This window comes from Gekko japonicus, unplaced genomic scaffold, assembly GCF_001447785.1.
Source record: "Gekko japonicus isolate JY-2015 unplaced genomic scaffold, Gekko_japonicus_V1.1 scaffold1649, whole genome shotgun sequence".
Classification (NCBI taxonomy): domain Eukaryota; kingdom Metazoa; phylum Chordata; class Lepidosauria; order Squamata; family Gekkonidae; genus Gekko; species Gekko japonicus.
The window spans coordinates 198,912-211,412 of record NW_015160262.1 but is presented as its reverse complement, the minus strand read 5'-3'; the positions used below and the strand labels follow the sequence as shown (position 1 = coordinate 211,412).

General features: G+C 45.1%; 1 protein-coding gene across 1 annotated transcript in view; it reads left to right on the top strand.

Annotated features, from left to right (window-relative positions):
- Positions 1-12,501, top strand: part of ANKRD27 (ankyrin repeat domain 27) — a 75,693-nt gene that overhangs the window by 6,950 nt on the left and 56,242 nt on the right. The window contains exons 2-11 of the mRNA XM_015414812.1: positions 3,495-3,633; positions 4,950-5,060; positions 5,726-5,882; positions 6,210-6,364; positions 7,183-7,242; positions 7,332-7,385; positions 7,984-8,049; positions 8,566-8,642; positions 9,244-9,365; positions 11,777-11,832. Coding sequence (XP_015270298.1) covers positions 3,532-3,633; positions 4,950-5,060; positions 5,726-5,882; positions 6,210-6,364; positions 7,183-7,242; positions 7,332-7,385; positions 7,984-8,049; positions 8,566-8,642; positions 9,244-9,365; positions 11,777-11,832 — 960 coding nt within the window. The 5' untranslated portion in view covers positions 3,495-3,531. The remainder of the gene's footprint in view (positions 1-3,494; positions 3,634-4,949; positions 5,061-5,725; positions 5,883-6,209; positions 6,365-7,182; positions 7,243-7,331; positions 7,386-7,983; positions 8,050-8,565; positions 8,643-9,243; positions 9,366-11,776; positions 11,833-12,501) is intronic.

Here is a 12,501-nt window from a genome sequence, read left to right as displayed (position 1 = left end):
CTGTGCATGTTTGGGTAGCTTCTGGGAATATGGGACCTGTAACAGCCGAAGGGTGGGTTTGCTTGTGGCCGACTGTGCTCGATATCTGTGCAGCCAGAGAATAGGACAATGGACTGTTTTCATCTTTACATGTGCTCTTCACCCCTTGGTAGAAAAGAGCCCTGGGAAATAATAATAATATCTTTGGATTTATTAATCACTCAATCCTGCAGAGCTGCTGGCTCTGAGTGATTTACAGTTACACACATTCACACGGGACTAACAATGATTCATAGGGGTAAAGGAGGACAACATATAAATCTTTTAAGTCGCACACGTTTGCAGCCGACGGGGATTTTGTTCAGCTGTAGGCTTAGCCGTGTTCCAGACGGCATTCACTCGGCTTGGCTTGATGACGGCAGCTTTTTCCAGGACTGCTTCAAGATGCAGCGCCGCACTGCCACTGCCTGGCTGGATCGGCCCATCGCAGGCTTCTTGATGACGAGGAGATCTTTCCAGGCTTCCGAGCTTACGAACTAGACATTCCATTTTGCCGGCTAACACCTCCCCCCCCGGGGGGGGGGTTTAGTGTGCCCACCCTCTCTAAGGAGTGGTACCCATTTTATCTACTCGCCAAAGCTTTCAAACCGCTAGGTGGACGGCGAGCTGGGGACAAGGCTGGTAGCTCACACCAGCACGGGCTAGAACTGACAGCAGTTCTGTTCAGTTCAGTTGTTACTGTAACCAAAGGATAAATCCTCTGTGCCACCGCTCCCCATCACAGTAACGTCTGACAGTGTGAAGATTGTACCGCTGAAGGTTTTTTTGGAGTACTTAGGAACACACTTTGTTCTTAAGCATGGCCAGAGGCAGTAAACTCCTCTCCTGTTTGCCTTGCTGCAATTCTTGAGTCTGACTTCCAGTCTTGCTGTATTTTAAATTTCGTTTACTTCATATGCAGTCTGCCTTTCTTATTGGGAGTCAAGGCAGGTTGCAGAACTAGTATACAATGCAAAATTGGTATAATATATGCAGCAAACTGGATTACAAAACTAGAGTACAATGGTACTATAATGTTGCACCCCAAAAAAATCCTGATTCCCCCCCCCCGATGCTGAAATTACCACCCTGTTCTCATTGTGTGTGGTAAAGGTTCCCTTGCTCGAAAGCCAGTCGAATCCGACTCTAGGGTTGCAGTGCTCATCTCCGTTTCAAAGCCGAAGAGCCAGCGCTGTCCGAAGACGTTTTCCGTGGTCATGTGGCCGACATGACTAAACACGAAGGCGCATGGAACGCTGTTACCTTCCCACCGAAGTGGTACCTATTTATCTACTTGCCATTTCTTGCTTTCGAACTGCTAGGTTGGCAGGAGCTGGAACTAGAGACAGGAGCTCACCCTGTCTTGCGGCACCCGGGTCTTGAACTGCTGAACTACTGACCTTCCACACCCTTCAGTTCAGCGTCTTAACCACTTGAGCCACCGCAGCTCCATTGTATATATGCATATAAAAAGAAGTCTTCCTGGAAATGTTTGTTTTACACTTTTTGTGGAATGCTACAAGCATGGGCTTCCTAGTCTTGTCACCTGTGCTGCCTGGGAAAGGCTCAGCAGAGAAGGTTTGGGTATTGGCAGCTGTTGATCTTACTGCTTTGCAGGGTGCATCTTCCGAAGGCTTTGCTCAGATGCGCAAAGTTGTCTGAGCCCATCAGTATCATTGTGGTCAGTGCAGCTCTAATAGGAGTGAAATAACTCAGAACTAACTTAGTTTGTAAGATAGGTTCAGGCAGGGCTTTTTTTGTAGAAAAAGCCCAGCAGGAACTCATTAGCATAATAGGCCATACCCAAAAGCAGAAACTCATTAGCGTATTAGGCCACGCCCCTGGTGGCACAGCTCATTAGCATGTTAAGCCACACCCCCATGCCTTCCCTTGACTTGCCCGGGCAAGCCAGCCCTTGGACAGGCTGGGGAAGGCATAGGGAGGCATTTAAATGCCTCCCCTATCCTTCCAGGGGGGGCCCTGGCCCCCCTGCCTCAGAGTCGCGGGGGGGTCACGCCCCCTGGTCCTGCCGTGACACCCGGCACACATGCCTGCAGCCACTCCAGGCCTTCCTTCTGTAGCCACCCACACAGAGGTTTTGGCTGTAGTGGGTGTGGTCAACTCTGAAGCCAGCTGGAACTCCGTTCCTGTGCGTTCCTGCCCAAAAATAGCCCTGGGCTCAGGCAAGTAGCTATGTTGGTCTGAAGCAACAGACACACGAAATGCAAACAAAAGCTTATACCCAGAATTAAACTCTTTTGGTCTTAAAGGTGCCACTCCACTTAAACTTTGTTAGTTTGTAAGAGTTTGTGTTTCAGGAAATGCGGTACCTCAGTGTGAGTTTCTCCTCTTTCACTTGCTCTTTTCCATGGTGGGCAGAAATGTCTTCAGGTTTTTGCACCTGGAGTGGTGGGGGCTTCTTCACAACCTGCTGTTTTAGGGACTGATGTCTTTGGTATGATTTATATTAGTTCTGGCAAGCATCTTTCTCTCATAAAATAGTTTAGAGGCATTGCATTATTTGGGAGGCTTTCATGATGAAAGTTTCTGTATATTGAAAATGCAGATACATAATTGAGAAATTCTTTGGGAGTCTAGTGACATGGGGGAAAAAAATGAGCCCTCGCTTCCAGCTACTAAATACCTTGTTGCTGAAAGTATGTTCCACCAGGCCTTCGGATGAGGCAACGGTGGAATATGGCCTCCCTGAGATACTGTCACCACCCGGCAGCAGTTAGCTATCACCAACAGGACGGGGAACCTTTCGCAGCCAGCTATTTTCTGTTTGAACTGTGACCTCCATTTTACGGCTTATTATTATGTTATTACTTTTAATTGTTACTCAAATGTTGTTACCCGTCCAGAGCGCACTTGCAGGAAGGGGCGGGCTATAAATACTAAATTAAATAAATAAATGAGCATTCTGTAGGAGTTCAGATTTATGTGGAAACCCTAAACAGTGTTTCAAAATGACCATTGTGGGCAAAAGTAATGCTATAGCTATGTTCTGTATCCAGCCAGTGGGATTTTTGGAATGCTTATTTACACTGAAGGTGAGAATTTCGTAGTATCAAATCTGGCTGGTAGACTCTGGCTAATTCTAGATCAAAGTGGTGGGCCCTGTCCCTTCAGGGAAATTCGGTACTGAATGGGTTTTCCAGTCACAAGACTTAACTGAATTACGAGAAGCAGCAGAATAGCAGCTTATGGATCAAGACATTGTGAAATCATTGTCTGTTTGGTGGAGAGTGAAAATAACCCTTTCCCTTTTTCTATTCAGAGAGTCTCTGTTTTGGGGTACAAATTCGGTACTGAATGGGTTTTCCAGTCACAAGACTTAACTGAATTACGAGAAGCAGCAGAATAGCAGCTTATGGATCAAGACGTTGTGAAATCATTGTCTGTTTTCCCTGACACACATTTTTTTTTGGGGGGTGGTGGAGAGTGAAAATAACCCTTTCCCTTTTTCTATTCAGAGAGTCTCTGTTTTGGGGTACTTGAAGGCTGGCCCATATGGCTGTGTATGATGAAGACCTCCTGAAGAATCCTTTTTATCTAGCTCTTCAGAAACGACGTCCTGATCTCTGCAGGAAAGTGGCTGAAGTGCATGGAATTGTAAGTAAAGTCCTGTGCCTTCAGGATATGGTGTTTCTGTAAATTCCAGAAAGTAGAATTTCATGTTCTTTGGGGCAATTTGAACACTTAACTAAATGTCCCTTCCCTGTGGTAGCTGTCCATGTACAGAGTTACAGTGTTAAAGACCAGAGCATACTGCTGAGTTCATATTTGTATGCCATTGCTGGAGATAACTGGCAGTGTATTACGTGGAGATTGTATGCAGTTGGTAGGAATATGGGAGAGGCAATCTTCATCACTGTGCAGTGATGTCACTTCTGGTGCAACCTGGAAGTGCCAACATCGCACTGGAGCGGTGCCCTAGCACTCACCCAAAACTCTGTGGAATTTCTGGTGAAGTGCTAGAACATTGCCCTGGTGCAATGCTGATACTTCCAGTGGTTTCCCACTGTGTGAAGACTTAAAATTTCAGCGGCCACCTCTGTTGTACAAGGCCAGTATATTTGCAACTTTTCTGGCCTTCAGTAGTTAAGCAGGTTTCTACCAGAGAAAATGCCTCTTTGGTCTTTTTGTCCAATTTGTGGAGCTCCCTCTTGAGCTCATGGTTACGTAATGGCATACATGAGATTCCAGGACAGCAGATCCCCACGAACCCTGTGAAGCTTTTATGGTTTAGTGGTAGACGGCATGATTTGACTGCAGAAGTTCTGTGTTCTGTGCCAAGACTGGAGAGCTGTTGTTTGATCTGTATTACCTGGCTAGCTGGGCCAGTGGGTCTAATTTAACATATAAAGTGTTTTGCCAGGTGATTTTTTTTTGGAGGGTGTGTGTGTTGATATCGAGTACCAGTCTGTCCTGTATGTCCATTCTTTTGGTGGGTTAGGATTTGTGGAAGGGGGGGGTGGAGTTCTGGATTCCACTTTGCATTTGTTAATGATGTTTCTTCAGTTGGTGTTAAGAACTACCAAGGATTTTTGTGCTGCTATTTTTAACTGTTGTCATAGTTATTGCTTTCAGGGTGGTTTGGATGGTGGTGTTGATTATTTTACTGTTTTCCGTGAGCTCTTTATTGGCATCTCCTGTCTGCAACTGACCCTTTTATGGCGGTGCCAAAGAGTTAAGATAGAAAGTAGATGGTTTGTTTTGGAAGCCATTGTGCAATGCAGCATGATGTGCACCTGCATTCTTTTCTAGTAGTGACTGACGCAAACATCTTAGCAGGTAACTGTTGTGCTAGGACATGGTCTGCGTTGCATAGCTGCCTGAGTGCATTTTATCTTAATAGCGTGCCCTAGCAAAATATGGGTCTAGGTTTGGTATGTGCTCCCCTGATTGTGTTTTTACTGCTTCTTTAGGTCCTGGTTCCATGCAGAGGAAGCCTTTCAAGCAGCATTCTCTCATCTTGCCAGTTTGACTCTTATGTTCTCCAACCAGCAGAAGAGAACTTCCAGACTTTGAATGGAAAGGTACATAGTGGTTAATAACACCATTATAACAAATCTCGTATCAACAGTGGCAGCTGCTTAAGCCCTGCGTGGTCTAATGTGACCTCACTAGCTTCCGTGAATAGGAGTCCCAAACAATGGTGCCTGAGGATGCCATGGTCTCCTCCAGCACCTTTCATGGCACCCACCAAATGTTTCTAGAATGTGGGTGGGACTAGGTGGGGCTTTCACCTGTTTGGCCACTGGAGATCTGGTTGGCTGTGCAGATTTTTACAGGTGTTGCTTTGGTGGCAGCTGCTACCACAGCAAAAGGATCTTCACCATGCCAGCCCTTTTGTAGCTTACTTCTACTTCTGGTGGCAACCATTTTGTGGCTGCGCCCCTGACACTGCGTCAGAACTTCAGAGGCGCCCACAGGCTCAAAAAGGTTGGGAATCCCTGGAATAAATGAACTGTAAACAGAATTCAGGCGTAATAATTTAAACCCCAGGAGGAAAACCTAACCATTCCTATCCTAAAACCCATGTTTAAATTTGCCCTTTAGTTAAACACTGCAAAATGTCATCAACATGGCATTGTAGAGGGTATTTTGGTGTGTTCACGTCTGGATTACTTGCAATACCTATTGCTTTATATACAGAAGACGTTAAAATGCTCTCTTGACCATTTCTCTTGTCTCTTTGTAGGAAATCTCCATACAAGGAAATCTGGTTGTACTGGGGACTGGCTTTAATCATCGTAGCTCAGTACCTGTTCTCTTTGAGGAAACTTTCTACAATGAGCGAGAGGAGAGTTTCAGTATCCTATGCATAGCTCATTCTCTAGAGAAAAATGAAACTGTAGGTGAGTAATGACACCCGTGTCTTGGTCAACTATTTCCCTCCCCTTTCAATAGTCTACCTTTTAATAGCCTGATTAGGGGACATAATAAGGGAGGCCTGGAAACACCTTGTGAACCAGGGGAATGAGGAACACTGGGTTCACCCTAGCAGGTTTAAGTGAAAAATCTCATAGTAAACTTCACTTTCAGAGACCAGGAAGAGCCGTTCTCCCCACCTCCCTCCATTACTTCATCAATACGGGAATCCTTAAAAATGTCTGTAGTGTGTCTGGCTTGTATAATTCTAAAAGTGATTGGCGACTTTTCTGCACGCTGTCTTCTTGTTTCAGAAGAGTCCTTGACGCCATCGAATTCCTATTCCCTGAAAACTACTGAAGATGTGAAGGAGTTCTTGGGAAAGCACGCTGAGAAGTTTGACAAAGCGATTGCATCTTTCCACAGGACCTTCAAGGAGCATGACAGGAAAAGTCTGCGGCACTACATAGTCAGTATTTCAATGTCTGGTTTCGCTTGGATTGCATGGTGTAAGTCTTTCTTCACCTGCCTGGTATAATAATGACAATGACAAGGCTGTGAATCTTGTACAGGTTCTAGAGAGCTGGTATGGTATAGCCACGCTGCAGTGTTTGGCTAGGACTGGAGAGAGCTGTGTTCAAATCTTGGATATAAAGCTCATTAGGCCACATTGGGGCGGACTTGCTCTCTCAGCCTAACCTTCCTAAGGGAGGGGTGTTGCGAGCGTAAATTGTAGGATGGGAACATGGTGCATGTCAGTCTTAAGTTTTTTTTTCTTCATTTATACCCCACTTTTCCCAGCAATGAGGACTGTAAGTGAGTTACCTCATTCCCCTCTCCATTCATTTTATCCTCACAACAACCTTGTGAGGTAGGTTAGGCTGAGAGCGTGACTGGCCAAAAGGTCACCCAGCAAACCTGCATGGCAGAGGGGATTTGAACCTAGGTCTCCCATATCCCAGTCAGACACACTAACCCCTACACACCACTGCCTCTCACTCTGGTGGAGAACTTTTTCCATCAAAGAAACATCTAGCACAAGGGAATATGTGGATCGAGCCCAGAACTTTTTTTTTGGATCACTGCAAATAAACTCTGTGGCCATGTGAACTAAAACTTCTTAAGCTGGAGTTTAGAACCTGTGGTTTCTCGAGGAATGGGCTACAAGTACACCCAGTTCAAGTGTCAGGCTTATTCTGCTCCTTTCTGCATGCTTATTTTGTTTATTTTTAATGCTTCCCCTTGATAAGCATCTTGTGAAGAACTCCACGCTTTTTCTTTTTTCAGGATTCTGTAAATGCACTGTACACCAAATGCATCCAGCAGTTACTGAGAGACTCCCACCATGTGAGTGCCGATGGATTATAGACATACAGTGAGCTGCTACCTTTTAGACTAAGTGTGCTTAATGTTGCTTTTCCCTCTTCCATATTTAGAGGATGCTTGCGAAGCAGGAACATCAAATGAATCTGATGAAACAAGCTGTAGAGGTAAGTGGAAACTTCTGGGTTTTTTTGGGAGGGGGGATTTCAGAATTACTCGGCATGGGAGCAGTTGCAGTGCCTGCCGTATTGGATTTCACAAAGCTTTACAGCCGAGGGGATTTTTTTGAACTTTGGCCTTCTTTACCAAGAGATCCTGAGGCACTTGCGGTACCTTGGCTTAATCTACTTCAAGATGGGAAGAGAGCCACTGTGACCCTGAACTTCCTAATTGAAGGGTGGGTTTAGTATCTAACCAGAGGTCATTTCGGGGGGCATCGCAGTTCCCCCAGGTGAGGTACGGGGGGTGGGGCACATGATGAAGCCCCGCCCCCTGCTTCCGGCCGCCCCGCTTCCGGCCCTCATTCAGCCAGGAGGAGGCAGGAGAAGAGGGAGGGTAAGTTGCTTCCTCCCTGCCTCTCCCCACCCCGTGGCCTTATGACACACTTCTGGTGATGTCAGGGGGGGTGGCCTTATGACACACTTCTGGTGATGTCAGGGGGTGTGGCATATGCTAATGAGTTGTGCTAATGAGTTCCCCTAGCTCTTTTTCTACGAAACGACCCCTGTATCTAACCTTTAATTTATGTATGCTTCCCCCCCCCAGATGTATGTCCACCATTCTCTTTATGATCTGATCTTTAAATACGTGGGAACCATTGAGGCAAGCGAGGTAGGTGTCCTCCATCAGTCGTTTCACCAAGAGGGCTGTCCTCAGTCATCTTGCATTCTCTTTCTAGGACCAGAAAATAAAATTCACTTTGTCATGTGGCACTTAAAGAGCCAGTTTGGTGTAGTGGTTAAGTGCACGGACTCTAATCTGGGAGAACCGGGTTGGATTCCCCACTCCTCCACTTGCAGCTGCTGGATGACCTTGGTTCTGTCAAAGTTCTGTCAGAGCTGTCCTTGAAAGAGCAGTTTCTGTCAGAGCTCTCTCAGCCCCACTTACCTCACAGGGTGTCTGTTGTGGGGAGGGGAAGGGAAAGGAGTTTGTAAGCCCCTGAGACTCCAGGCAAGGTATAAATCCAGTCCCCCGCCCCCCACTCTGAGCATTTCTACCTTGGAGAATTTGTATCTGTCCTTAATTGTAGTTGTACTAGGGGAAATATACAGAAAGTCTCCAAGGTGCGCCCAGAAGAGCTGCTTCTCACTGCTGTATTAAACGGCTTTCTCTGTATCCCTTCACTAGGATGCGGCTTTCAACAAAATCACAAGAAGTCTGCAGGATCTGCAGCAGAAAGATCTTGGCGTCAAGCCTGAATTCAGGTGAGCTAGAACACACCCACCTCCTTTCAAGGCTTTCCCACCCAGCCCAGGTTGTCTGGGAAGTAGCTGGGATGTCAGCCAGGACAGCTAGTAGCCAGACCTGCTTTCTCTTTCAGAGAGCACCTAGATTTTGTCATGCTGCTGCTATATACTTTGTGTTCCATTCTCAAGAACAAACGTTCCAGTTTGGGGACCACGGTCCATGTACTTTAGTTGCCTTCACAGGAGATGGTGGCTTAACAAGCCATACGTTTATTTTTGAAGGGCTGAGGGTAACCTGTTCCTGCCTGCCTTGAGCCTAAGAAGAAACATATCTGCTGCAGCAGCAAATGAAAGAGGTCTCACAGCTCTGGATGCACACCAGTGCATAATCTTGATAAGCGCAGGTCTTTTAGACACAGGCTTGTGCTATAGCTCATACTCTGAGCATTACCAGAGCTGTACTTTTAGCAGCAGCTCAGTCTTAAAGTAAGCTTGGTGAAAACTCAGTACTTGACTGTTCCCATGGTCTTGGGGTGTGATGTCAAATAATCAAACCTCTAGTGGCTATACCTTCTGAGCACTGTACAATTTCTTTTTCTTTTGACAACCTGCTTTCCAGCTTCAACATACCACGTGCCAAGCGAGAACTGGGCCAGCTGAATAAGTGTACCTCTCCTCAACAGAAGCTCCTCTGTCTGCGAAAAGTGGTGCAGATCATAATGCAGTCTCCAAGTCAAAGAGGTTGGTAACCATGACGACGAAATAGTACATGATCGCCGCTGTGCTTGAAACCGCTCTCCGTGCTTCTCAAAAATGGAACGTTTCAGTTGCTTTTTGCCTATTGTCTCAAAAATGGAACGCTTCAGTTGCTTTTTGCCTATTGTCACTTGAGCTTGCCTTGAGCCAGAACATCTTAAATGTTTGAGTCAGAGTACGATGCTTGTATTGAGATGAAAAGTGTAAAATATAGATAGCTGTACAAGGGTTGTACCTGGCACTGGTTAATCCAGTATTTAGCTGCGTCCTAGGAAGTACTGCAAAGATGGTTCAAATAAAACAGAAAGGGCTTGATGAAACTGGGAGTAGTTCGCTCTGTCCCACACACATTCGTCTGCTGATTAATTTAAGTTTAGAAGAAGAGTTGAATCTATGCCCTGCCCTTCGCTTAGAGTCTGAGTGGTTTACAATCTCCTTCATTTCCTCTCCCCACAGTAGACACCCTGTGAGGTAGGTGGAGCTGAGAGAGCTCTGAGAGAACTGTTCTTGAGAGAACAGTGACTGACCCAAGGTCACCTAGCTGGCTGCATGTGGAGAAGTGCGGCATCAAAGTTGGTTCTCCAGATTAGAGTCCGCTGCTCTTAACCATTACACCAAAGTTTGTATGGGTAAAGTGAGATACCTAAAGAAAAAGTCATATTTTGTCTTTAAAACGTTCTCTTTTGGCATGGGGCAGACAGGGAATGCATCTGAAACGGTGCTTTTCGTACCTTTTTTTTTAACAAAATCTGCTGCTCAATTAAGCAGGGGTCACCCTGTTTCAAACTTCCAATTGGCTAAGCATTGCTAGTTATAATTTATACAACTTCATATGTAGGTAGGAAGAATATCTGCTCAAATCCTGTTTTTGCTAGTCATGGTGAAGGAAGCCCCTGGCCATTACAAACCTCGTACAGCAGCTGTTTGCATTTCTGAGATTGAGTAGCCACTGCTCACATAACCTTTTAGGACCATGTGTGCTCATGAACTTGCTTTAAAGTAAGTGCTGAGGTCTTCAAGCAGTGGAATCCTGAACTCAGCACTACATTTAATAGCTATTCTGCATTTGAGAAATGTAGCGTATTTTACAGGAGTTCTAACTGGATACTGAAAAAGTTGTGTTTGTTGCTTTTTTAACTAAAACCTTTGAAATAACAAGCTCTGTCCTTCTATGCAGGGTGCATAAGCCCTTTCTTCATTGGTACACCACAACTCTCTATGCTAACGTGAAGTAATTCAATAAAGGGAAAAAAAAAAGATGCATCAATGTTTTGGAGCAAATACACTGTATAGCAGGCATGTCCAACTTCAAACAGGTAGTGATCTATTTTTTCCTGCCAAAAGTGCCGGTGATGAAAATAGTTTCAATGAAACCATGTAAATAAAGTTTCAAATTAGTTTCAAATTAGATTTTAACCCACTAAAGTTGGGTTCCACCGGCCCCCCCCCCAATTTATAATGCACCTTCTGTCATTTACTAGTAAGGGGCTGGTGATCTACCTCTGACCCCTCCGCGATCTACTGATAGATCGTGATCTACCTGTTGGACATACCTGCTGTATGGGGTCTAATGGTGGCTTCCCTTTCTGGGAAGGTGTCCCATAATCTTCCAAAAAATTATTTTCTGGTTGTCCTAAACGTTACTGAGATACTTCTTTCGTAGAGCATCACCATTCTGCCACTGGTCTGCTGCTTCTAGGGGAGGAAATCTTTTTCGGCTTGAGACATCACATAGTTGAGTTAGAAATTAATGCCCAAAAATAGAAGAAATTTGTTCTGGTGCTCCACAGGTAGCGGGAATATAGTAGACTCTCCACTCACTGGAACACAAGCTGCCTAACTAATTTTTCAGTAAACCATTTGGCAGAAGAATTTGATATGAGCCATTCTGAGGATAGACACGCCTGATAATATGAATGTTAATGCATTTTCTGTACCTTTTTGATGGGTTCAGAAAAGAAACAGCATCCCAAAATTGTGAGGGTGGAAAAACACTGGTCAGTATTAAAGAAGCGGTTTAGCGAATTGAGTTCAGCACTCCCTGGATGGTAACAGAAGGTGTCCTTGTTACTCGTAGCAACTGGTCTCTGGATCCAGTCTTGGCCTGTTGCTGAACCCAACCCACACCATGCAGAAGTCTGTTTCTGAGGTTCCTTCTGTTGCATAAAATAGCTTGGAGCTGAGGCTGCAATATGTTGCTCTGTTATTCTTAACTTATGCTGCTATGAAGACCTTAATCTACCTTGCTAGATAGAATTGTAGTTGCTTTGCCTAGGTATGCAAGCTTTCAGTCATGGTTAGGCAATGAATCTCAGCTTTTCCAGGGGGGAGAGGGTGTAATATTTTATTTATCTTAAATGTGACTCCTGTTCTTGTATGGTGAATCTTTTTTCCAGTTAACATGGAGACCATGTGCGCTGATGACCTCCTCTCGGTCTTGCTGTATTTGCTTGTAAAAACAGAGATTCCAAATTGGTATGTAGTATATGCTTCTATTCTCCAGAAAATACTGCTGTCATTAAGTATTGGTGGGGAAGGAAACTTTGGACATTTCCTCTCCTCTGCCTATCACCTGGGGCCAGGAAGACCCTGTCTTATCCCTTTTTGCTTGTTTGTTTTTAAAAACCCTCACTAGGAATGATAATACTGAATCTTTGGGTCCTCTACTTGAAAGTCTGGAGAGATGCTGCTAGTCTGAGTAGATAATACTGACCTTAATGGACCAATGGTTTAATTCAGTAGAAGGCAGCTTCATACGTGCCCTGCTGGTAGAAACTAACTTGGTGTAGTAGGAGTCCATTGTGTTCTAACCTTTCCTTGAAGGTATCTGTAACTAGAGCTAGTCTTCTTTTATACTTTCATATTGAAATGGCAGTGCGTAGGAGGAACCCAGGCATGTAAACGCCACTTTCATGACAAGCTCTAGGCTGTGAGTCTGTTCAGCTCCATCTTGCTTTAAAATGGGCGCAAAGATACACATTTGCCGCTTGAAAGGCTCTGAGAAACTGACTTCATTGTCAGCTGTGCATGCCGATGGAAATACTAGATAGTAACCTAATCTACAGAGATTATGTTGATGCAAGAAGGAAGCGGGTTGATCTTGCCCGGTTCCCTCCTCGCT